Source organism: Vombatus ursinus, unplaced genomic scaffold (genome assembly GCF_900497805.2).
Source record: "Vombatus ursinus unplaced genomic scaffold, bare-nosed wombat genome assembly UNPS02014798.1, whole genome shotgun sequence".
Lineage (NCBI taxonomy): Eukaryota > Metazoa > Chordata > Mammalia > Diprotodontia > Vombatidae > Vombatus > Vombatus ursinus.
Genome location: NW_020954576.1, coordinates 49,919,344 through 49,944,639, shown reverse-complemented (window position 1 = coordinate 49,944,639; position 25,296 = coordinate 49,919,344). Strand labels below are relative to the sequence as shown.

General features: G+C 48.2%; 1 protein-coding gene across 10 annotated transcripts in view; it reads right to left on the bottom strand.

Annotated features, from left to right (window-relative positions):
* Positions 1-583: 583 nt before the first annotated feature.
* PLEKHA6 (pleckstrin homology domain containing A6) overlaps positions 584-25,296 on the bottom strand; it is a 220,694-nt gene continuing 195,981 nt past the window's right edge. For all 10 annotated transcript variants that reach the window (XM_027871059.1, XM_027871060.1, XM_027871058.1 and 7 more), the window contains 13 exons: positions 24,535-24,615; positions 24,125-24,274; positions 23,190-23,285; positions 20,394-20,505; positions 19,678-19,817; positions 16,576-16,705; positions 15,920-16,026; positions 14,605-14,781; positions 13,485-13,652; positions 13,271-13,404; positions 12,238-12,383; positions 4,977-5,100; positions 584-4,356 (listed from right to left, as the gene is read on the bottom strand). In XM_027871059.1, the coding sequence (XP_027726860.1) occupies positions 4,985-5,100; positions 12,238-12,383; positions 13,271-13,404; positions 13,485-13,652; positions 14,605-14,781; positions 15,920-16,026; positions 16,576-16,705; positions 19,678-19,817; positions 20,394-20,505; positions 23,190-23,285; positions 24,125-24,274; positions 24,535-24,615 (1,557 nt within the window). In that variant the 3' untranslated portion in view covers positions 584-4,356; positions 4,977-4,984. The remainder of the gene's footprint in view (positions 4,357-4,976; positions 5,101-12,237; positions 12,384-13,270; positions 13,405-13,484; positions 13,653-14,604; positions 14,782-15,919; positions 16,027-16,575; positions 16,706-19,677; positions 19,818-20,393; positions 20,506-23,189; positions 23,286-24,124; positions 24,275-24,534; positions 24,616-25,296) is intronic.

The following is a 25,296-nucleotide window of genomic DNA, read 5'->3' as shown; positions in this document are numbered from 1 at the left end:
GCTCTGTTCTAACACCATCCTTGCTCCTGCAGTCAGGGAAATCACGCCCCCCCCCCGCCCAAGGTCTTCCTCTTTTATCATCTCACTACTTCTGTTCCCCAGGTCTCATGAGCCTTTGTTCCCCTATTAAACTGTAAGTTCTATCGAGGCAGCTGTCTTGTTTTAATTAAGCTTTATCTGTCTTCCCCAATGCCTAAGCACTGTGCTCTGACTACCACAGACACTTAATACTTGTTGAATGAATGAATGATTGCTCGATGAATTTGCCCTTGCCCTCTCCCCAGCACAGAGTTGGAGACACACCATATGTACAAACCATCCATTTTATTTCCTGTTTTGGTTTTATACAAACTTATATTTATACAAATGCAGCTCCCCTTGAGAGATGGGACTGTTCTAGTAGTTGCTACATCTAAAAAGAATGACTGCTGAAAGGAGGAAGCAAATGATCACCCATTTCAGGGAGGAACTCCCCCTTCCTGGGCAAGAAAGATGCTATGAGCATGCTACAGCTTCTTGGAGGATACTCAACTTCAAATTATCTCCTAAGGTCACTTTGATATCAAATAAAGACACCAACATCACAGGTTTCCTCATTAGGTTTATTGTCTAAATCTAGCAAGATTAAATTGTCCCCAGAATGTGCATAAGTAGATATAGTTCACTCCTGTGGAGTTTTCTTGGTTACAAGAGTGACCAGGTGGAAGGTGTTACAGAAAGACAAGGAAATCAATCCCATCTCAACCAACAGTCATTCCTTCCTCCCTCCCCCACCCCCTTCCCCCAATAAAAGCAGGACTCTGCCTAAGCCCTGGGCAAGGAGAAAGAGTCCACATAGCTGGAATATAGTTAAAGTGGCCTTTGCAACAGGACAATCCCAAACACAAGTCATGGATGGAGGGAATTATTGACCAGGGCAACCCTAGGCTATTAATTAGGGATTTCCCCTGCATGGATAACACCATTGTCACTTCTTCAAGAGTCCAGACCATAGCTATTTGAGATGGGAGTGGGAGGGGGCAACCTGGGCACTAAGTCCCCCATCTCACTTGCTGGCAGATAAAGTTCATGCTGGGACAGTTAAGTGGAGAAGCAAGCACCAAGGCGTCTCTTGAGGTGCAAAGTCAACCTCTAAACTCCTGCTGAGAATCATGTGCCATTCCATCCTGTGGGTACAGGGCCTCAAAGCAAGACTACAGAGACCTCCTGATTGTCTGTATCCTCCCCACAAAATTGCTCCTTGCCTGCTTATCTCATCTCACAGCAAGAGAGCAGCTAGGATTGTTGCTTTGCTTTATTTCAGTACCAAGAATACGTTTCAGTGGATGGATTGGGTCTAGGTCCTCTTGGCAAGGTTGAATGGGCTACATCATCCTTTGGAATCTTCCTTGGCACATGACCTTGTTTGGCAGCCTGGATGCCAGGCTGAGACTAATCCCAAAGGTAGTCTAAGGGGCCGTCCCCCAAGGGAGGGGGGGAACACAGCAGGAGATGCCTTACAGATACATGAGGGAGGGGAGAACTGGATCAAACAGAAGTGGTAAGAAGATCCAAATAGCTCTCAATGCTCCATGGTAAGAGGGGAGCAGTTAGCATCAGTAATCCCAAAATCATTTTTGTTTGGCTTTGGAAGACATTACAGCATGGCCCAGCAGCAGATTTGCTTTCCTGGTTCTATTTAGCTTAGGCTGACCTGAGTCTGCATTTCTAACTTGGGTGAGGAGAATTGGCTGAGACTTACAAAGAAATTTATCTGCACTCAGTAGGAAATTGACTAAAATATCAAATTTTCTGAAGACTTTCAAGAGAAAATCCCATGTCAAATGAAGATTTCTTTAACATCTTTTTGAATGGGATTCTTGCCTTTTCTGGATTGGGAAATAGTCAGAAATCCATGAGCAGGGAGAGCTTTTATTTTATTTTTGTGGAGAGGGTGGTGGTGGTACTGAGCCTTCTACTCCCAATCGCCCCATGAACTGTCAACCACATCAACTTGGACATTCTACAGTTTGAAAATAGATTTGCCATTAACAAGAGCAGAAAATAGATCTATCTTAAAAGTCCTTTTTTCACTTTTGGATAAAAAGGGGACTAGAAGATGGGGGTAGAGAGGTCCACTTTGTGGGGATGACCTGAAATAGTATAGAGGGTAAGGGAAAGAGAAAAATAGTTAAGGTTAGGGGCTCCAGAAACAGATATGACATCCAAACAAATATATATTATATATAATATGTATAATTTCCATAAAACATATATTAAGGCATGTAGAGTAACATAAAGAGCCAGCTTTATGAAATAATAGGTGAGAAAGAGGTGAGAGAGGTGCAGATGTTATTTCCTGGTATTGTACATGTATTTCTTTTGAAAATTACTCTTGGGGGTGGGGGAGAGGAGAGACAGATAAACTCCAGGAAGGGTTAACAGTCCCTGGAAATCAGTTCAAAGTAGGAGGAGACAGGCTTCTTCACAGGGAGTTACATGGGGCAAGAGGAGCAAGGTGCTAAAGAAAAAGGTCACTGGGTATGCTTTTTTCTCCACACCCACCCTTTCCCCCAAAACAGGAAGGACAGACTAGGGATGCTTTAATGAGGTTTAGAACCATAGGCATGGGTGAGATCAAAATACAGGGTGAAAATTGGTATGAGTTGTCATCTTCTTTGAGCAATGAGGTGTGTGTGCATAGGGGGGTGTCCTTTAGGAGGGCAGGGACTTGTTATTTGGGAAATTACATTTATATAGGTGTAGCAACTATCCTAGCCAGCGAGAAGGGGAATGGATTGGGGCGAGGGCGAGAGGATGGGAAACAGTCGCTGTTTGCAGATCTCCTTAGGTTTGAACTATCAGGATATTGGGATGGGTGGGAATGGTCAACTATATCAGAGTGACCCTTATGCTAGTAATTGTGGCAAAAAGAAAATGGCGTCCAGAGACCATCTTACTCTTCTCCTTCTCTAGCTGCATCTATCTTATGTTATTGAGGAGGAAAGAGGAAGATGACTCAATGCTCATCTCTACACATTCTCCCCCTCTGCATTGGAGGTGCCAGAAAGGTCCTCATATTAGAGTTCCAGCGTCTCTGAGACCTGGCCCTGATTGGGAATCCTCTGAAGAATGGGGTGTGGAACAGGTGATGGATTGGGCCTTTGTGTTCTTTATTCTGTCTGCTGGAAACTAAGGGATGGGGGATGGGGATCAGGGAACCGTCACCAAACTGGGCTAAGTGAGGTTTTCCCCCATTTCACCTTTACCAGCTGGCACCCCTAGGGGGTGCATGCAGACCCCAGGACATTCATCTATCCAGAGCAACTTCCCAGGTTCTCATCAAAGATCTCCCAATTGGAATCAGAAACATGAGTGTGCAGAAGCACCTGCTCTAGTGCGTCTTCCTCAGGCTAGCTTGGGGGGAGGGGGTGCCCAGAAGACATCTCTTGGGAGTGATGAGATTATAAAAAATGCCAACCCGGTATTGCTTTCATTAGTGAGTGGGGGCTTCACTCTGCGAAAACAAATTCTGAGCTATTTTTTCAGCCCCATCTTTCTCCTCTCCCCCCTTTTCCCCCTTCTCTTGCAAATGAATGTTGTTGGGGAAGCTTCCCCAACCACTTTACCTCCCCACCCCTTCACCCTCCTTGACTTGTTCTCAGACACTACACAGACCAGCTGGTTCCCTAACCACTGCACCCCACCACCTGTACCACCACCACTGAGTGCTGTGACTGACATTCACATCCTTGCATCCTTCTCTTGACCCATTACACTTGTCTTTGGCACAGTCAAGATGACCAGTCCCTCTTCTGTCCCCAGAGGGCGTCCACAAGCCAAGATTCGTTAAAGCTAAGGGTTTAAATTGAGAGAGCAAATTGGGGAGAATGGTAGAGGGCAGCTGAGGATTCTTCCCTGGGTGTCCGGGTTATAGGCTAAGTAGGACTTCTCTGGGGCTAGGGGAGGAGATGTGTCCATCTCTTTCACCTCCTGGCCCATGTTCTCCCCTCCACAGCAGGTCCCGGTGTATCCACAGTCAACAGTTGTGGGTGCTCCTATCCGTTCAGCATCAGGGGGCGGGCTGCACCTCATGCCACTCCCTAGCGCCAGTCCAGTGACCCTTGTGGAGCACAGCAACCGGACCATCCCTTCAGAATGAGGCCATGATCCAAGAGGCCATGGGGGTGTGTGTGTCTTGAGGTATCCGCGCTCCTCTCAGCAGCCAAAGCCACCCCAGGCCTGGCTCCCCACAGCAGCCCTGTGGGGAGCATGGTGGAGTTGAGATAGGGAGCCTAGACCCTAGGTGTGGCAGAAGAGGGCTTCAGAAGGTGGCTCTGTGGAACTTCACAGCATTGGCTTCAGCCAGGGCTTGCACTAAAGAGAGAGAGGACAAAGTGAGGCAGGCACGGGCATGGGTTAATAGCTATCCTGAATCCACCCATGGGTGTGGGCCGACTCAGGATAATCCTATCTAAAGAGCATAAGGACTTTGTCCTCATGGGAGTGAGTTGCTGGGAGGTGGGAGAGGTGTCCCTAAGATGTCTTGGCAGTAAGGACTCCCCTACATCAGATGAACAAAAATCAGTGATCATTCGTCCACTCGCATCATGTTAAGGACATTACATTAATACATTACATCACATTAATAATTCGGTAGACTAGTGGCCCTTGGCTAAAGGTGCCCTGTGCCAGTTTTATCTATAATGGGGCTTGTGGCCTGGGAGCCTGACTTTTGAGAGCAGTGCACAGGTGGATAATGCATTCCCTAAGCTAAGTTCACCTCCTCCATCTGACCTGAGATCCAGGCCCAGGGCCAGCCACTGCACTGAGATGCTTTTGGTAGGCTCCAGCAGATGGATGGACCAGAGCACAGCAGCAAGGGAAAAGGGTCAGGGAGGAGGAAAGCGATGTCTACATGGAGACGAGGAGATGGCTCTGGAGGTGGGGAAGGAAGTCTCTCTGGTGCGATCAAATACAGTAGAAAAGATGCTTACGTCACAGCTCAGACCCGCATAGAATGGCTGTTGTCGGTGCCCCGCGGGGGATCAGACGAGAGGGGGTTGACTGGTGGAGTCGGGGAAGCAGGGGAGGTGGGAGGGCTTGGGGTGGCACACTGAGCTGGAAACAGAAATGAACAGGCTTGTGAATGGGAGGGAGACTGGGGATGGGCACCAGGAACAAGGCCTCTTCCAAGAAGGGAAGAGAACGAGGATGTCGAGGCAAGCAGGGAAAGCAGAGCTCGCAGCTGGTGAGCCAGCCCAAGCACAGGCAAAGCCCCCCTCACGCCCACTGGAGTGCGGAAGGGCACGGCTGAATGTTGCTTGCTGGTTCGGTAGAGCCAATGAGGGCCTGGGAGTCAGGAGACCTGAGGTCCAATCTGAGCTGCTGCAGCAGCTTTCTCTGTGACCTTGGGTAGGTCATCTGCTCTCTCTGCGCCGTCATTCACTCATCTGTGAAATGAGGATGGGTAGGCACGGACAGGCTGTGATCCAGATGAATGGAAGGGATACCCCTCCCCCCATTAATGGGATCACAGATCCATTGGACTAATGGAGCAAAATGGGGAGCTTTGAACCCCTGCCCTATAGGGCTATTCTGGGGATGCAATGAGATAGGTAATCTATTTTCAATGGCACATTTTACAAATGAAAAGTCAAAATAATAATATTTGCAATTATTATGTAATATTTGCAATGATTATTATATTATTATTTTACAATACATAGCAAAATTTCACTAATTAGAACCTTTTCTTCTCCCTCACCCCCAAGAAGAGGGCCTAGGGCAAGTCAACCTAAATTAATGGAAAAGTTGAACTAGATGATGTAATTTTTAAAAATAATTTTCAAATATGTACTAACTTTCACTAGGCTAAAAGAAATATTGCCTAGCAGAGGTGGAATGGGTCTCTGAATGAACTTTTGCCAGATTAGACCCTTATTAACACTCATTAAATATTTGTAGAATGCAATTTGTGCTTATATGCTATTAGTTTTCATACAAAAGACAAGGCACCCTTTAAAGAGTTGGACTCATGACCTTTAAGGGTCTTTCCAACTTTGCCTGACTTTATAATGGTAAATAGCAAATTTGTAAATATTTCCCTTACAATCTTCTACAGGCAACTAACGGATCTATTTCTGCCTCTTTTTCAGAAACTGTGTGCACACACACAGCACAACCTTCTTACTGAGTGAAAGAAGTCCAAATTGGTGAGGTTTCACTGCAGTGTTATTTGGCTAGAGCAGTAAAAAGGGGAAAGCAGGGGGGTGCAATTGGAAGCACATTCCAGGCCCATATTCATCCTTAGTGGATCAGGGAGATTCAGGAAGAAGTTAGGGACAGGTCTCCCTGTCTCACAGAGGCACAGAGAGAGTTAGGGTCTTTGCCAGGGTCACACAGCATATTATCACCTGGAAGTGGAATTCCAGGTGTCTTGCTTCCTAATCTTACCCCCTTCCTTCTCTCTGTTCAGCAGTCAGGAAAGGTAGGCTTAAGGAAGGATGGGTTCCAATTTTCCTTTTACAGCTTTTTATAGGGGTAACTATCACCATTCAGCAGGGATGAGTATGCCGCGTACTGGGAAACTCACTCCTCTTGTACGTCATACATGGCACTAGAGCCCCAAACAATGCAGGTATCCCTCAAATGTACTCGTGCATTCACTCCCTTTGTCCACTCTCACACTGCACACATCCCCCTACACCTACACAGTGCATTCACCTACGTGCATCTACCACCACTGTACGTACTCACCCAAACTCATACTCACCCCAATAGTCATGCCTCTTAATGCTTTTTTCCCTTTCCCTCCTACCCACAACTTCTCTGCCCCTTGAAATTACTTTATGTCGCTTTTTATGAACATGTCTACATGCATGCCACATCCTCCCGGTAAAACTTCAGCTCCTTGAGAGCAGGCTACCTTTTTGTTCTTATATCCCTAGAACCTTACAACCAGTAGATGATTACTAAATGTTTGCTGGATCGATTTGTATGATTCAGAGGTCATTCATCCAGTACCTTTGACAAGCTGGGGAACGACCGACAACAGGAGGCGTAAGCTAGAAAGATCCACATGCAGCCAAAACTGATTCTGGGGAGTCTGTGTTCTCAAGTTAATGCCCTCCATTCAGGGACTGGTACAGGGCCTTCCCTAGGGCAGTGATTCAATAAATCCTTGCTGAACTGCATAAAGTGTACTGACAGGTGAGGCCCTCCCTCAGAGCCTTAGCTACTCTTACTTCCCGCACATACACGACTCCAACAAATCTGCTGTGTTCTGAGAAAGCAGGCGACTAAATAAGATGCCGAAAATTTAGAGGGAAGACGGGCAAAGATGGCTGCTTGCTAAGGCAGGAATGCTGAGTAGCAACAAGTCACCGCTCATAATAGAATGAAAAAAAATTAAAAGCAGGAAGGGGATTTAAAAACATGGTAGTAAAAACCTATTTGCCTCTTTGGGACAAACACATGTCCCTCAATGGTCCATCAGGTCCTCTTTGCGAAATGGCGAGAGTGAGTCAAGCAAAGCCTGTCGGTATCCCCTGTTTAAGGTTGTGTCGATTGTTGTCTGTCCTTTATTCTCAAAGAGGACCGTGACATCAGGATGGAGATGCCATGACATGTGAGTCAACTGGACTACAGTGAGGGAGGGCTGTGCAAAGTCACCAGCCTCACTTTCTCCTCCAGAGCCAGAGCAGGTGCTATATTAAACTTATGCACTTAAAAAAAAAAAAAAAAAACTACCCCAATAGAATATAAGCTTCTTGAAGTCAGGGACAATTTTTTGTGTCCCTATAGCCCCAGTGCCTAAAAGACTGAGTGACTGGCACATAGTAGGTTGTTGTTGTTTGTCCTTTGGTCTCAAAGAAGAACAAGACATCAGGAAGGTGATGCTATGACATGTGAGTCAATTGGACTACAGTGAGGTAGGGCTGTGCAAAGGCACCAGCCTCACTTTCTCCTCCAGCTCCATCTGGGTCCAGCGGCCAGGACTGGAGATGGACCAACTCTTTTTAAGGAGGCAGGAAAGTTTCTATATAAATAAGCTGTGTCTCCCTACTTCAGCCCAGCTGCCACACTGCTGTTGGGTCTGCTGGCCTAGAAAGTCCTACCACCCCACCCCACTCAGACATGAGGCACAGACGTGTGCCGCCGGAGGCAGCTAGGTAGGTGACTCAGTGGATCAATCGCCGGGCCTAGAGTCAAGAAGACTCGAGTTCAAATTCAGTCTCAAATACTTACTAGCAACCCTGAGAATGTCACTTAACCTCTGTCTGTCCTCAGTTTCTTTGACTGTAAAATGGGATGATTGTAAAAGTGCTTAGCACAGTGCTTGGAACATAGTAGGTGCTTAATAAATGCTTATTTCCTTCCGTTCTTCACATAGTCAGGTGATATTCGTATCTCCATTGCCTAGCGCCTGGTAGGTTGGCAATAAATGCTTGCTGATTGATTGATTGGTTGAAGGGATATGCTTTGGCAACTAGAAAACAGATTTAAGTGGAACCAATGCTTCTCTGACGATGCCAAGTAAATGAGGCTTCTCTGGACAATGTCTTCACAGTCACCCACTCTCACACAAACACACGCACACACACAGACAGCATATAACATTCTAGGGCCATGGGATCACAGGATTTTGAGCAAACTCCTCATTTGGGTGGATAAAGAAAATGAGGCCCAGAGAGGGAAAGTAACTTGGCCCTGAGGCTACATCAATGAGCAGCCGGGCAGAGATTCAACCCCACATCTTCTGATACCAATTCAGTGCTCTTTCTTCCCTGCAACACATACATACACACACACACACACACACACACACGGGCCTTCCCAAACACTACACAACACTCACATACAGATTCTGTACTGTCACAACACGCGCACTCACAACTCCACTGCCAACACACAGGTTGTGTGTTCCCCATGGCACCGTTGCTGCCCTGCCTTTGGTGCAGCTGTGGGTGTTTCTGGACCCTAGAACCCAGGAAACAAAGCAGCAGGGACAGGGAGCTGGGCCTGAGGTTTGGCAGTACCACAGTCATTCTTTAAATATTTGGGGTTTGGGTAGAACCCAGGTGGCTGTTTGCTCTGAATGCACGGGCTGAAACCTAAGCCTGTGTGTGTAGAGGAGGAATCCGATAGGCCAGTTCAGGTTTTGTTTTCATGGAACCTCTGGCTGGAGGCCTGTGGCAGAGAAAGTCAGGGCCCTGGGGCCGGGCTGGGGAAGGGTTTTTCAGTAAAGGGTTTTGCTTTTACTCCCTTTGAAACAGGAAGTTGCCTTTTGCCCAGAGCACGGAATTTGACCTTCAGAGGTTCAAGTTCAGTTTGTGAAGGAAATGCTGACAAGTGCTGCTGGAGCCTTCATGCCCAAACCAGTTCCACAGTCTCATGCCCTGTAGTCCTGATTCGGGAAGCTGCCTTCCCCACCCCAACTCCCCAGGTCTTATCCCATCCATCCCCCTGCCTCCCAGATGTGCCCAGAACCAATGGACGACTCTCCACAGGGAAGATGATTCATCGCTGTAACTGGAAAAGCATTCTACTGAGAGTCAGAAGACCTGGGTTCAGGTTCTGGCTCTAACATGAAATGTGCAACCTGGGCTATGGAGCCAAAACTCTCTGGATCTTAGTTTTCTCATCTACCAAATGGGAAGAACATTACTTGTGCTGCTACACATTATTGTTGGGAAGAAAGTGTTTTGTTTTGTTTGGAAACAGTAAAGTGTGGTATTAATGAGCTATTATTATTATCCCACTGCTGGACCTTATTGTATTCATCCCTTTTGATACCAGAAAGTTCTTCCCCAGGGCTAACTAAAATTCCTCTTGCTACTTGCAGCCTGAGAGCGTACCTTTGAGAAGAGCTATGTTTGTGATTATTAGGAATAAGGATGAACAGCACTTATTTTTAACTATACGTAATAGTGGTACTTCTTTCCTATGGAAGGTTGAGCCTCTTCTGGGGCCAAATACCCAACGTTCCACGGAACGTGCCCCAGCCAAAACATATGTGCCACCAGACACACTCCGTGGGATGGCCAGTGTTCTACATTGGAAAACCTCTGCCACAGGTCACGTGTGTGTCTAGCCCTGTTTTCCTTAGGAGGAACTGACTTTTTTCCTCATCTCTCTCCTAAAGGCCCCCAGGGCCAGAAACAATCTAGGTGTCACCAGTCTCTAGTCTCTCCAGTCTAGCCTCCCCGATTTCTAGGCTCAAGCTGCTGTAATCATCTGCTCACCTCCTGTGGACCACCCTTCCCCTTCTTTCATGGGAGAGCTCAAAGCTTTCCATGCCTATCCACCTCATCGATTTCATCTCTTGCTACTATGCTTTCCCTGCTCTGCAGTTAAATAAGTCTCTAAAGTGTTCCCCATGTCACTTTTAGTAAGAATTTAGTAAGAACTACTAACTCTTCACATTCTTCTAATATATCTTGTCCCTTCCATTCATTCAAGTCTCACCCATCCCCATTTCTCCCCTCTCCAGGGGTGGGGAACCTGCGACCTTGAGGCCACATGTGGCCTTCTAGATCCTTAAGTGCAGCAGGCACAGGTTCCCCACCCCTGCCTAGACCTTTCTAGATAGAATTGTCCGCTTTCACAGCTAAACTCAAACTCAATCACAGCCTACTCATCTCCTTCTCCCTCCTCCTGTCTGTGTCCAATCGATTCCCAAGTATTCATATTCTTCCTGGAAAACAGGAAATCTTTGAGCTCTCGCCAGTCGGGCTAGGCTGGAGACAAGGCTATGGCAGCTTGGTCTGCCTCCTTAGATAACATCGCCCTGCTGTCTGTTTACTCTTGCTACTAGCCTGCTGCCCGCTGCCCAGCAGAAGCTGGAAGGGAAAGACTTTCGACATTCCCTCCCTCCCTACATTCGGGATCAGCTATCAGGAGCAGCTTTTCAAACTCAGCCAGTGAATTACTTCCCTTGACCCGGGATTCCAAGTTTTAGGAAAGATAAGAGAGACTGCTGAGAGATGGAGGTGTTCATGTCCAGTATGAAGGAGGGAAGTAGGAGGACAGTTTTGAAGTCCTATGAATTCACAGACCAGACACCCCCACAGTAAAATGCACAAAGTAAAATATATCCCCCAAATAAATCAAAATACTTTTGGATTATCTATTTTTGGATTTCAGGGTTTAGGGATTATCTGTGCTATGATTCTCCCACCTGATGAACATAAATAATTAGGAGTTGACTGCATCCATATGCCTTCTATGAATGCATTTGTGTGAAAAGAGGTCTATACTGGCATACCTACCAATAATACTGTCTGTTTTTGCTTTAGCCATTTCAATCATATCTGACTGAACCCTTTCGGGGTTTTCTTGGCAGAGATACTAGAGTAGTTTGTCATTTCCTTCTCCAGCTCATTTTACAGATGAGGAAACTGAGGCAAACAGGATTAAGTGACTTGCCCAGGGTCATACAGCTAGTGAGTATCTGAGGCTGGATTTGAACTCAGGTCTTCCTGACTCCAGACCCGGCACTCTAGCCACTGGGCCACCTAGCTGCCTACAGAGTATAACGAGGAATATTTGCACCTGAGGTACCAAAAACCATGATTGGAACATGAATTGTTCCCTCCGTTGATTCACTACATCACTCTTGTGAGAGAGTGAGAGTGAGAGAGTGTGTGTGTGTGTGTGTGTGTGAACTCCCTGAGGGTAAAGACTGTTTCTCTTCCATAAGGCTTAGGAGTTTCCCAAGGGCAGAGAATATATTTCCTCCATTAAAGTGAGTGTTCCCCAAAGGCAGGGCCAAGCCTCCTCACCACGGATGCTCAACACCTCCGCTGGGGTGAAGACGATGCCTGTGTACAAACTGTGTGTCTACAGGGGGCTGGAAGATTACTGGAGCCGATGGTGGAAGATACAGAACCAGAACATGGGAGCAGACTCTAGCTCTCCTTGCTCCAATTTGCCTGCCAATGTTCCTGCTGGGCCCGGTGGCCTGACTGTCCCTCACTCAGACTCCCAGGGACCTGTGTGTGCCACAAGCACATGGGGAGGGGAGCTATGCATGTGGTCACCAATGTGGAAATTGGTGAGAATAAAAAGGAAGACCCTCTTCTTTATATGCTCTAAGGTAGAGGAGTATTGGCAGAGGTGGACAAATCATTTATAATTCACCCTAAGTTTGTGGCCACACCTCTTTGGCCAGGTCCAGGTCCAGGCCCAGCCCCAAGCCCCGGGCCAGTCTGGGCAGCCAACCTTGCTGGCAGAGCAGGGCCCATCCCCTCTCACCAGACAGCATGCGGCCCCTTCGGGAGGCCTCAGTCGCCAGGGTGCAGGAGATTTCAATCCTCTTCTCCTGCTCCTGAAGCTGGCTCTCGGGGTCCTGTGGCACGTCCACCAAGTCGCCCTCGCCCATGGGCACCACGTTCTGCATACTGGGGAAGCACAGACACATACCCACGGAGGGCCAGGGTGATACAGGGGCCCTTCAGGTAACTGTGTCTATGCTTCTGTAGGCTAGGTTCTATGTGTTCCTAGCCTGGGGTTCATAAAATTATTTTAGACATTGTTTTGATAGCTGTATTATGATATAATTAGTCTCCTTTGTCATCTTAAGTATTGCATGTTATGTATTTCAAAACATTCTCTTAAGAAGGGGTCCATAGGCTTCACCAGACTGCTAAAGGGGTCCAAGACACCAAAACGGTTAAGCTCCCCTGGGGTAGAGGGAGTTGGTGAATATGCTTCCCAAGGTAACAATCAATCAAACAGCAAACCTTGACTCAGCACCTACCAGGTCCCAGGCACTGTGCCGGGTGCTAGCATAGCAGTACTAGACTGAAGCAGACCTTGTCCTCAGGGAGTTTCCATTCTACTGGAGGCAAGCTATCCCTAAAGATATATGCTGAAGGGGAAAATAGCTGGTGTGTTCCTCCAACACCATTATCTGAGTGAAACCAGGTTAAAATGAACAAGGGCTGTCTTAAGGAGAGAAAGGACTCCCAACAGGGCAATGGGCGGGATGGGTGTGTAAGAAGGACACATGGAATGATTATGGGCAGACACCCCAAGTGTGAGCTCTTGGTCTCTGTTAGCACCAGCTGACAGAAGCCATAGCCTTCTCTTCTCCTAGCTCCCTGGCCCCACAGCCAGGAAGGCATGGAGCCTGTGGCACTTAGTAAGAACCAAATAGCGCAGAGTCAGAGGCACTAGGCACAAGTGGGCCTCGAAAGCACTGCCCCCCAGAGTCCCCTGGGTACTAAGGGTGAGGACGGGGAGGGAACGGGTGATGCCGCCACCTCCCACCCCCAAGCCTAGTCACCTGGATTTGGCAATGAGAGTTTTGATCCTTTCCACCTTTTTCTGCTTCTCCTTCATCTCTTCTGGGCTCAGGGGTGTTTCTGGCTCCAGCTCAATGTACCGCTCAGGGATGAAGACTTTGTTGGGTGTGGAGAGCTATGGGGGTGAGGACGCGGTCATTACAGGTTGCTCCCTGCCCTTGGCCCCCAAGAGGGGAGGCAAGAGTTTCTTCTTACCTCCTTGGTGATGTCCACGTCATAGTGCTGGGGTTCCAGTTCCATTTTTCGAAGTCGGGCAATCTCTTCCTGGGGAGTCTCATAGGCCTGCCCACCGGGCTCCTCTGCCCGAAGTGCCGCCTCCAAATTGGAGATGTCCACCTCATGGATGCTGCGGTGACGGCGCACCTGGGAGCCAGCAGAGCCATGGCCACTTGGGGCCTGTGTCCCCCCTGCCCTGCCCCTCCCCTGTCATCTACCAGCTGTGACTTTCCTAGTCACCCTGGTAAGGATTTTCCCTCCTGGTTATTAAACGCTGAACTCCACTTCTCGGCCCTCTTCCAAAGTCTTTCACAATTTGGCCCCATCCTACCTAAACACTCTCCTCTCTCACTTTTTTCGTATTACCCTCTGGAATAGGCAGGTTGGCTTTTCACGGTCCCAAAAAGAGACCTTTCCTGTGACGTTGGGCAAATCACTTAACCACCATGGGCCTCAGTTTCCTCATCCAGAAAATGATAGGGCTGGACCAGATGACCTCTGAGGTTTCTTCCAGCTGTGGAACTAGGTTCCTACGATCCCCTTCTGGCTCTGAAAGCTCATTCACGCCCTTCCCCTGGCTAGAATACAGTCTTCTCCTGCCTATCTGAATCACATCCATCCATCAAGGCGGCCCAGCTCAAGTTCGATTTCCTCCAAGAAGCCTTCCCTGATAACTTTGGCCAGCACTGGCCTGTCTTCTCCCTCATCGTCCCTAGGAGTCACCACATAATGTTGTTCCTTGATTCTATTTTGCCTCACATCAAACTCTAAATGTCTCACATGAGTGTCCTGTCTTCCCAAATAGATTGCAAGTTCCTTGAGGTAGAAACCATATTTTATATTTTCTTCTCTATTCTTTCTCCACAATGCCCAGCCTGGTGGTGCCTTACGTCTAGCAGGCCCCTCGCAAAGGCATGTTGAATTGAGCTCTATTTAAAGTGGCCGTTCCAGGCACCCCAGAAAGGCCTCTCCCAGTCATCCCCGTGAGGAGCTTCCCACCCTTTCCCCAACAATGCCCACTGGCCGGGGCTGGCCATGCCCAGGGACCAGGGGAGTCTCACAGCCCCCTGTGCCCGTGGGGTGGCTGGGGGAGTTTTACCACTTTGTAGGAGGGTCGGGCAGTGGGGTCAGGGGATGGGCCAGCTGGGAGTTGTAGGCTCCGACGCTTCTCCTTCATGGAGCTGCTCTGATGCCGCCTCATGCGGTCGATCTGCTCCTCCACACTCATCTTGGCCTTCACCTCGTTGGGAAACATTGCACTCTTGGGACGCTCCTGCTGGGAGGGGGGTGGGGGTGGGTGTGTGTGTGTGTGGAGGGGAGGGGGAGGTGCTGGAGGCGCCCTTAGTTCCCTCACCCACCCTCTGCCATTCCCGATTCCTGTCTCTGCTCAAAAGTCACCTCCTTCAGAGAGCCTTCCTAGATTGATCCCATCAATCTCTAATTCCACTCCAATCACTGTTTTATTCTGCATCCCTGAATGTTTGCATTATGTTTACCTGCACTTTGGAAAAATTCTCTGTGAACTTTTCCACATCTTTTTAGAATGGCAGAGTTGGAAGACACCCCAGATGCCATCTAACCTACCTGCAGGAGGAATGTCCTCTAAATCCTCCCAGATAAGAGGTCCATCCAACCTCCGCTTGGACAGCTCCACTTACTGATAAGGAAGGCCCTGGCTAATCACACGCATCTTTCCTGTCTCCTTCATCAGACTAGCAGCTTCTTGAGGGTAGCAACTGAGTCCCCTCCCCCTCCCAACAGACTGTGAGCTCCCCAAGGATGAGGACTAGAGTAAGAGGTGGAAATGATAGAGAGGCAGACTCGGGCTTGATATAAGGGAGAACTTCCTAACAGATAGATCCGTCCAAAAGTGAATGGGCTACTGCACCCTCCTGCCTTCTTTGGAAGATCGCTTGTTGGGTGTGCCACAGAGTTGAGCCTGCGGTGGATGTGGGCTGTGCTACATGATCTGTGAGGTCCCCTGCAACTCTGAGGTTCTCTGACCATCTCCTCAGTCAGATGGGAAGCTCCGTGAAGGAAGGAATTCTGTTTCCTTTCTCTTGTTCTCTCCTTCCAACACCTAGCACGCTGCAGGAGAGGGAGCGCGATAGGTGCTGCTGACACACAGCTCTCCGGTGTTAGCTGGGTATTATGTGGTACGGATTAATGAAAAGGGTGCTGGACTTATAGTCAGAGGACCTGAGTTCCGATCCTAGCTGCCACTTAGGCTTGTTTGACCTTGGGTAAATCACTAAACCCCTCTAGCCTCAATTGTTTTATCTGTCAAATGAAGTGGTTGGACTCAGTGACCTCTAAGGTCCCTTCCAGCTCTCTATCCCTGATCTTATGGTTCTTGAGCTCTGCTTTCCCTCCCCTTCCTTCAGCCCTGTGGGTCTGCCAGGTCAGGTACTTACCCGGGAGAGCGGTCCATTGGGAAGCCCACTGGCACTCCTCCTCACCACCGCTGATGGTGCTACCTCCTCATCAGTGGGTGACTTCGTCCGAGGAGGCACAATGCCAACTGAGAAGAGTTAGAAGGGGAGAGTGTTCAACAAAGAAGGGTAGCTTGATGAGGGGGCTGGGGGGAGAGCAGGATTTCCCAGAGACAGAGGGAAGAGGGAATCAAGGACATTCTTAGATCTTTTCATCGTCCCAAGAGCCTGACAAGAGACGGGATAGGCCAGGGTTTGTATCAAACTCAAATAGAAATAGGTGCATGTTAACTTAGAAAACCACAAATTAACATTATCTATATTGTATTTCCATTTATTTTGTTAAATGTTTCCTGAGTACATTTTAATCTGTTTCTTCTGCAAATGGCTACACTTTGATACCTCTGGGATGAGAGACCACATAGCATATAGGCATACCATATTACATATCACAGCACACCATACCACATACCACACCACCACTATTGGAGGATGGTGAAGCCTTAAAAAATTCAAATCTGCCCAAGGTGAAGATGAAAGTCCAGAAACCTTGACTCCCAAACCACTTGTCTCAACAAAATGCTTCCTCGTCTTGATGCAAGGGTAAAGTCCCACAGAATGATATAGCTGGGACATACCTTTATTAAGAGCTGCCTGCTTATCAGCCTCCAGTTCTTGTCTGGTGGGCATGAGGTTGATGTCTCTGGGGGGATCCAGGGGAGACGTCTGGTGAGGGTCCTTCTTGCCCTGCTCATAGCTTCCCTTTGGCTGGGGAGAGATGACAGAAGAGCTTAGGAGACAGCAGGCTAATGGCAAGGTGAAGGTCCTGTACTTCTCATTCAGTACCATTCTTCTCAGTATCTCCTTTAAAGCCCATTGAACATCCCACCTGTATCCTGGGAGAGAAACATGGACCACTAGCATATCTCGGGATATAATGGGAGACTCTGGCTTCTGGGGGGCTTCTGAGTCAACAAGAGTAAGCAGGTACCTCGACCTGTCCAGTCATCCCGAGATACAGCTGACACTCTTATTTATGGTATTGCAGGGAGAGGCTGGCTAAGGAGGGGGATGTGCGCCAATATGTGAGGAAGGGCCTTTCAGGATTCCATCCTGGACTTGAGTCAGCAGGGGCCAATGGGGCATCCTTAACAGGATCCCAGGAGAGCGAGAGACTTTCAGCTTACAAGCATAGAACATGGGCTCATAGAACTCTTTAAGGGATCATGGGATTGCAGATTTAGAGGGGGAGAAAGACCTTAGAGGTTACCTAGTCCAATTTCTTTATTTTACAGTTGAAAAAACTGAGGCCCAGAGAGATTAAATAATTGTCCAATGTCACACAGGTAGTATTTGGCAGAGCTGAAACTAGACTTCACGTGTCCTGACTTCAAGTCTATTATACTATATTATCTCTCAAAAGCCTATTCAGATCCCTGAAGGGGGTTCCAGGCAAGAATGAAAAGCTAGAAGGGGTGGTGGAAAAGATGATTACTTAAGTACTTATTGCCTGGAGAGAGATTATGCCTGGGGGACCAAGATTGTCTAGGATGGTACCACAGACAGGAGCTGGTATCCTTTCTCCACTGGCTTTCTACCAGTCAGTGGTACAATACCACCAACCTTGGGCTTCAAGTGGTGGGGGGTGGGGAGCAAGGAGAGAGTCCATGTGCCATTCTGTCCAGAGAGGACAAAGGGGGGGTCCCTCTTTCCTTATCCCAGAGAGGGCTGTGTACAAATTCAGCTGGGCAGGAAGCCCAAAAGAAACGAAGCTGTTGAAAAATTAGGATAAAAAGGGGAGAAAAAAGTGACTCTGTTCCCTATTGCCTTTGGTTCTTTTCCCCATTTGGACCCCCATCCCTTTCCCCTACCCACCAGGGAGTGCGGAGAGCGGGTACCTGGCCCCTGGCTGTCTCGCCACTTCGGTGCCAGGAGGGAGAGTTGGGGTGTGGCCAGAAGCGGCTTTCACTAGGGAGCGGAGGGACTGTTGGAGGAGACTCCAGGGGGACGTACGCTTTGGGAAGGGGGGGCCGAGGAGGGCCAGGTTCCTGAGGCAGAGAGGAAGCCAGAGTGTTACGAGCAAGAGCAGCAGCTGAGAAGAGGACAGAAGAGAGTGTTAGTGGAACCACGGAACCATAGAACGTTAGATCTAAAAGGAACCTTGTTGTTACTGCGGTTCAGTCACATCCAACTCTCCGTGACCCTGTTTGGGGTTTCCTTGGCAGAGATACTGGAGTGGTTTGCCATTTCCTTCTCCAGCTCATTTTACAGATGAGGAAACTGAGGCAAGGGAAACTAAGGTGAAGTGACTTGCTGAGGGTCACACAGCCAGTAAGTGTCTGAGGCCAGATTTGAACTCATGGAGATGAGTTTTCCTGGCTTTGGGTCTGGCCCTCTGTCCACTGCACCACCTAGCTGCCCCTAAAGGGACCTTAAACACCAACTAGTTCAACTTCCTCATTTACTAGTGAGGAAACTGAGGCCCAGAGAGATTAAAATCACTTTCCCCAAATCACAAAGTAACTTTGTGGAAGTAAGACCCAAGTCTCTTGACTCTCAGGCTACTACTCACTTTCCATGACATCACACTGCCTCTCATTAGATGACAGGTATGATGCCCTAGCAAAAAAAAAAAAAAAAAAAGAAAAAGAAAACCAGACCATCATCCGCTTTTGACAAGTCAGCTTCACTTTTGTCCTGGGATACTTACAAAGCGTCTAGTCTAAAATTCCCTCTCTGGCATTCATACCTTCTTCTATCTGATCCCACCCTATCCAGGCTTTTCTCTCATGGATCCTTAATAAAATCATGGCCAATATTTATATAGCACTTTATGGTCTGTGAAGATTTTCACATAAAAGATATCATTTCAGCCCCTACGATGACTCTGTGAGAGACAGGGATCCACCATTTTACCCAGAGAGTGTAAGCGGCCTGGCCCTGATCACACAGATGGTAAGCATGAGAGAGGTGAACTGAGCTCAGGTAGGCCCAGCACCTGCTCCTCGGGTGCCTCATCTTCATTCCCATCTCTGAGCTGTTTTGGTCACTCGGAACGTCTTCCCTTTGCTCCTCTGCCTTTCCAAGTCCTGGCTGTCCATCTCCTCCACGTCCTCCATGAACCTTCTCTGACACCTCCTGTCCAGATAGCTCTTTCCCCTCTTCTCCCTCCCAAGCATGCATATGCAGCCTCACACTTAATTAAGTCCAGCTTATACCGTTCTCTGATTGCTTCTTGGGTTTTAAATCTTCATCTTTCAATTGTCCCCAGGGTGTTTTATTTTTTTGTAACCCTCCAGTGACTACCAACCAGAGTGCCAAGGAAGGCAAGAGGTGCTGACTGATCACATCACAGCTTCCTAGACCCTCTCACCCACAGAAGCTCTGGATCTCAATTCTGGTCAAGGTACCAAGGTACCAGCATGCTTTGCTTCTCAAGTTGGTGCTCAGGAGTACCATAGAACTCAAAGCCATCAGGAAAGTGCTCTCCCTAGGAAGGGATCTGAGTAATGGATGGAAGATTAAGAAAGGTGAAGTTGAAATACAGAGGAAAGAACACAGGATAGGTGGGGCTAGCATGGGAGTATGGCAAGGAGAAACAACTTTAAAGAGGTTTAAAGGAATACGTCTAAATGCTTAAGAGGAGTTAGAACAGATGGCAATTTATGCAGCTTGAAGATTTCCTCTCCTCCCTCCCCCTTCCCTCCCCAAATGCTGAGATTCCATTTTTTTTTCCTTACCTCATGAGGCCCGGGCTTAGTGGGAGACCCCTGGGAGCCAGACACCATCGAGAATGGGCTCAGGGGGCTGGTGAGGCTGGCTGAGCTGAGGGGGCTTGCAGGGCTATTGGAGCTGAAGGTGGCTGAAGGGCCAAGCCCTCCTTGGGAGAAGAGAAGAGGAAAGAGGTAAGAATTGGAGGAGGTGAGACGGAGCTGTTGTAAAAAGGCTGGACACGTGGGCCCAAAGCCAGTGCTTGGAGTATCTAAAGGGATAGGTATGCCTGTCTCTCCTAAAGAATAACTTGAGAATAGTGGAAGGGTCAATACAGTGAGCCAGGGTCACGGAGGGAACAGTGCTGTCCCAGGAATGACTAAAAAACAAAAACAAAAAAGCAAAAAACCTAGCCCAAGAATCCACTGGGATAGGGTAAGAAATGAACCAGAGGGGGAAACTTGTACTTTTTGCATTTTTTTCAGTGGGAGGAGAAGGAATTGTGGGAGCCTGAACACTTAGATATTCTGCTTGGGCCATCTGGCAGTGTCCTGCACCTGTTTGGGGGAGATTATTCAACTCTAGGGAAAAGGGGATAGCTCCAGGGCCCTTAGAAGGCACTGGTCCCAAATGACCTGTGAAAAACCAGGAGGTCCTATGTCAAGGGCACCATAAAGACGATGTTCAAGCTGGGGGATGCCAAGGGTTAGGGTCAGGCCAGGCAGCCGAGGGGATGTGTGCCCACCTCGGTGCTTGGCGGTATCTGTGCCCCGGGACGGGTTGTTCTTCCGAAGGCCCTCCATCACATCCTGGATCCTCCAGATCTCCTTTTGAATTTGCCGATTAAGGACCTCATTCTGAAAAAGCCACGGACATAAAGGCAAAGCAGCCAGCTGTGAGTCTCCCTCATCCAACATTCCCGTCCTTCCTCAGCTCTCCAGTCCCAGCCTCCAGTCAACTCATCTAAGATCCCTTGATCATCCCCTTCTCCTTTCAGTCCCTAAGCCTAGGCCTGGGAGCAGGCAGGAGCCTTCTGACTCTCCAGGGTCAAATACCAAATCCTCTATTTGGCTTTATTTACATTTCTCCATAATCTCCAGTTTTCTTGTACTTTGCTCCTCTCCACTTACTCCATGGTCCAACTTCACTTTGCACACAGGGTTCCATCTTTTGACTTCATGTCTTTGTACTGATTGTCCCCCATGCCTGGCTATGCCCACAATGTCTCCTTACCTCCCTGGCTTCCTTTAAGACTCAGCTCAAAATCCATCTTCTGCAGGAAAATTTTCCTAGTATACCAACTGACCCATAGCAATGCCTTCCCCCAGAGACTTCCTTCAATTTGTTGTTTAGTCGATTAGTCGTGTCTGATTCTTTGTGACTCCATTTGGGGTTTTCTTGGCAAAGATATTGGGGTGGCTTGCTATTTCCTTCTGCAGCTCATTTTACAGATGAGGAAACTGAGGCCAACAGGGTTAAGTGACTTGCCCAGGGTCACACAGTTAATAAATGTCTGAGGCTAGATTTGAACTCATGTCCTGACTCCAGGCCCAGCACTCTATCCACTGTGCCACCTAGTACATATTGTATGTACTCTCCCATATTAGCATCAAAGTACCTTGAGGGCAGGGACTATTTATGACTTTCTGTGTATCTGTAGCTCTAAGCACAATGCCTGGCATATAGCAAACCCTTAGCAAATACTTGGGGTCTGTCTGACTCTCAAGGTGGGGGCAGCAATGTGGCTCTTGGCTGGATCATCATCCTTCCCACAGGCTGCCTCCCCACTCAGCATCTTCTATAAAACAGCCTCACTTGGAGCACACTGGAGATTGGGGAGTGAGGAGACAGAGCTAATGAGTTATAGGGAAAGTTGCTTTGAACAATCAATGAAAGAAAAGGGGCTCAGATGATGTTACTGTGGACATTTTGAGCAGACTTGGGACTGAGGTATTTAGCCCTAGAGTCTAACCTGAGGATTCCCTAGCCTAGTCTGATTCCACCACAACTAAAATTAGGAAACTGAGACACAAGAAATGAAATGACTTACCCAGGGTCTTCTAGCTTAGTGACAGACCCTAGATTAAAACCCAGATTTCTGACCCCCAGATCTAGTGCCATTCCCATAATGCCACCCTGTCTGTAAGCCAGTGAATCCCACAGGAGTAATATTCAGACCTCACCTCCAGTTCACTGTATTCCCCCACATTCCCCTCTTATAATAATAGCAGATCACATTTCTCTAGCCCTATATTTACAATAATCCTGGGAGATTACAGGCATACTTTTTTTAGTGTTCATAGTAAGAGTTAGCATTTATTCAGTGCTTAAGGGTTTGTAAAGTGCTTTACAAATACTATCTCATTTGATCCTCACAACCCTGGGAAGTGAGTATGTTTAGTATCCTTATTTTACAGATGGGAAAACTGAGGTAGACAGAGGTTAAGTGACTTGCCCAAGGTCAACTGCAAGTGTTTAAAGCCACATTTGAACTCAGGTCTTCTTGACTTGAGGTTCAGCACTCTATCTACTGTACTACCAGCTGCTTCTAATCTAATCTAATAATTTATATTTATATAGTGCTTTAAGGTTTATAAAAGGTTTTTCTCATAACAGCCCTATGACGTAGGTAGTGCCAGTGTGCTTAAGCCCGGATGAAGAATCTGAGACCCAGCATTTCGCTTTCAGGGTGATAAAGTTCCTAAGAATCGGGAGCAGGAACGAATCACGGGTCCTCCTCCCTCCAAGTGGAGGGCTCCTCCCCCTCTGCCACACTGCCTTCCTACTGAAGAGTTAACCCAGACTATAGGGCTAGTGTTTAAATAGCTCACGAATGAGATGCAGCGGTGGTTTGCGGGTTGGTTTTTATTTTTTATTTTCAGTGTTTATGGTGTACTTCACTATGGCATTCTAGGCCTGCTCTTCTGAGGAGGTCATGACTCACTGACTCCCTAATTAACCAGCTCCATAGTAGGAGTGGATATTAGGACCCGGGGAACCACAGGGAAGCAGAGAGAGATGGAGAGGAGTGGCAGAGTTTGTTAGAGGGTGAGATATGGTTTGCAAAGCTAGCTAAGGACAAGGTAGGCCTTCGTGCAAGACAGACAGTGCTGCAAAGCAACCAGATGCCAGAGGTATTCATCCCCCGGCCTCCAGGCTAGCCTACAAAGAAACCAAACAGATAAATGTTTCTTCTGTTCTTAAATTCTTCAAGAAAGGTTTCACAGTTCCTTCCATTACTTTCCTAGGTTTTAAAAACCTTGCATCCGGAAGTCTTATCTCTAACCTGAATGCCTGCCTCTCATCCTCTATTCTCTGTTGAAATGGAGATCTGGTCATCTTTAAGGGCCATCCAGACTTGAAGCCTACTAGAATCTTGCCCCTCAGCCTTCTCTCTTTGCCTCAGAAAGTTTCCTCTTCCTTTAACCTCCTGGGCTTTAAGGCAAATGAGAAATCTGACAAAGTCTCTTTTACCGTGGATTGAAGAGGGCCTGGCCAGACCTCCTCCCTTCCCCCCCACCTATCCTAGGGCCCTGCTCACCTGGATGTCCAAGTTGAGCTGCTCCCAAAGGTCATCATGCAGGGCAGAGACCTCCCCCTCTAGAGTTTCATACTCTATCGTGCTGTTAGTCAAAGCCTGTAGCAAGTGGGGAGGAGAGGATAGCTGAGAAAGTCTCATCACCATGAAGTTCCCCCTTCCCCCGAGTCCTGGGAAGCAGGAGCCAGGTAGTCCAGAGGTGGAGGTGAAAATGAGAAGCTAGGGGGTGCTGGGATGCCCACTTTGGGCATGGAAAGTCCTTGGAGGCACACGGAGAGCAAAAAGGAAATGGGCCCAAGAAACATAAACCCTAGTGTTGGTTAAATCATGGCAGGTGGTAGGAGAGTCCTTTCTCCTTTCCCTCCCCCAACCCCCTTATATACATCCTCTAGCAATAGAACCAGAAATCACTCCTTAGATATTAGTTGGAAATAAGGGCTTAAAAGTAAAAAGAAATTAAAACTCTCTTTCAGCCCAAGCACATGGGTGGGCAGGAAGAGGTTAATTCTGTGCCCTCCCCCTCCCCAGGCCTGCTCATTCCAGTTGGCTAGAAAGCAAAGAAACTAGGCAGGGAGAAGGCAACAAAGAGGAGGGCCTGTTAGTAAATTGTGCCCCAGCCAGGAGGAGGTTTCACTCCCTGGAGTCATGGAACCATCCAACGTGGGAGAAGGGGGGTAACCTCAGCACTCATCTTGTCCAACCCCATTCCACCTCAGGATGAGTCCCAAAGTCTACCTGGTTAGTGGCAAAGGGGATAATTTCATCTATTTTACTGTCCATAAGCTATATGCCTGTTATTTATTTACAAGACTACCGTCTACCACAGGCCAGAAGGGGATGCCCTGTTCATCACTCCCCTCCAGGGACAGGTAGGTTTGCTGAAAGGCTGAATTTCTGGGAACCGATGGGGAGAACCGCTCCTCCCCTCCCCCAGTTACCGTAGTGGCCTGGGACAACTCGACCCGAATGTTGATCAGCTGGTTCTGCAAGGATTCCTTTTTATGCAGCAGCTTCTCAGGATAGGTGGGCTGGCTCCCAAACATCTCCATCTCCTGGTGGGTGCCCATCAGAGCACTCTCCAGGCTCTCCTGTGGATGGGGAGAGGAAGGGTGATGATGAGAAGTGTTGGATCCCTCCCATAGGACAATGAGGCCGGTGCCATGACAGGGATTTGACCAGCTTACTCAAGGAAAGCTTTGACTCGCCCTGTTTTCCCCAGGCCAGTGGGGATGAGCGCTCAGTTAAAGGTATAATAGAAACATTAATTCCTCTATTATGGATGGATGGAGATGGCAAACCATCTCTCTGGCCCATTCCATCGATCTTGGGACACCGTCAGGACCCTCACCTTCTCTGCCCGGAGCTGCTGCACAAGCCGGTCCTGCTCTCTCACCACCTTGTTCTGCTCACATAGTTTACCCAGAAGTTTCTGAGGTCCAGAGAAAAAAGACAGAGAGAAGAAAAGGAAGATGAGCAATTTAAATCATGGGATCTGGGGAGCAGAGTTGACTGGGCTCCTTCACCAGATACTACCATCCTGCTGAGACCCACCATGTCCCCCAGTGTGCTGGACTTTCTAAAACTCTATGGACTCTATCATTACCTACGCAACAGGGAAATAGAAGGATGGGCCCTTCACTCTGGAAGGGACCCCACCCAAGATCCCATTGGGAAAGGGGGCACAAACATGTTCCTTGAGTGAGTCACCTAACAACCAAGGAACTGAGACTTTATTGTGCCCAGCAATGCCTTCTACTATGCCTTGGTGCTCAATTTGAAGTGAGTGGCATAGTGGAAAGAGCACTGGAACAGGAACTAGAAGACTTGGGTTTGAGGTCTAGTTCTGCCTCTTACTAGCTTTGTGATCCTGGACCACTTCCTTAACTTCTCTGATCCCCAGTTTCTTCATCTGTAAAATGGAATAGCACTTGCAGCAGAGGGGTAGCATAGTGGAGAACATAGAGGGCTAGGCTGGGAGTCAAGAAGGCTTGAGTTGAGGTTCTCTCTCTGCCACACATTAACTGTGTGGCCAAGGACAAATCACCCACCCTCTCGATGCCCCGGTACAACTCTTGTTACAGAGGAGTTGCTAATCTCTGTTGGCAGAGGG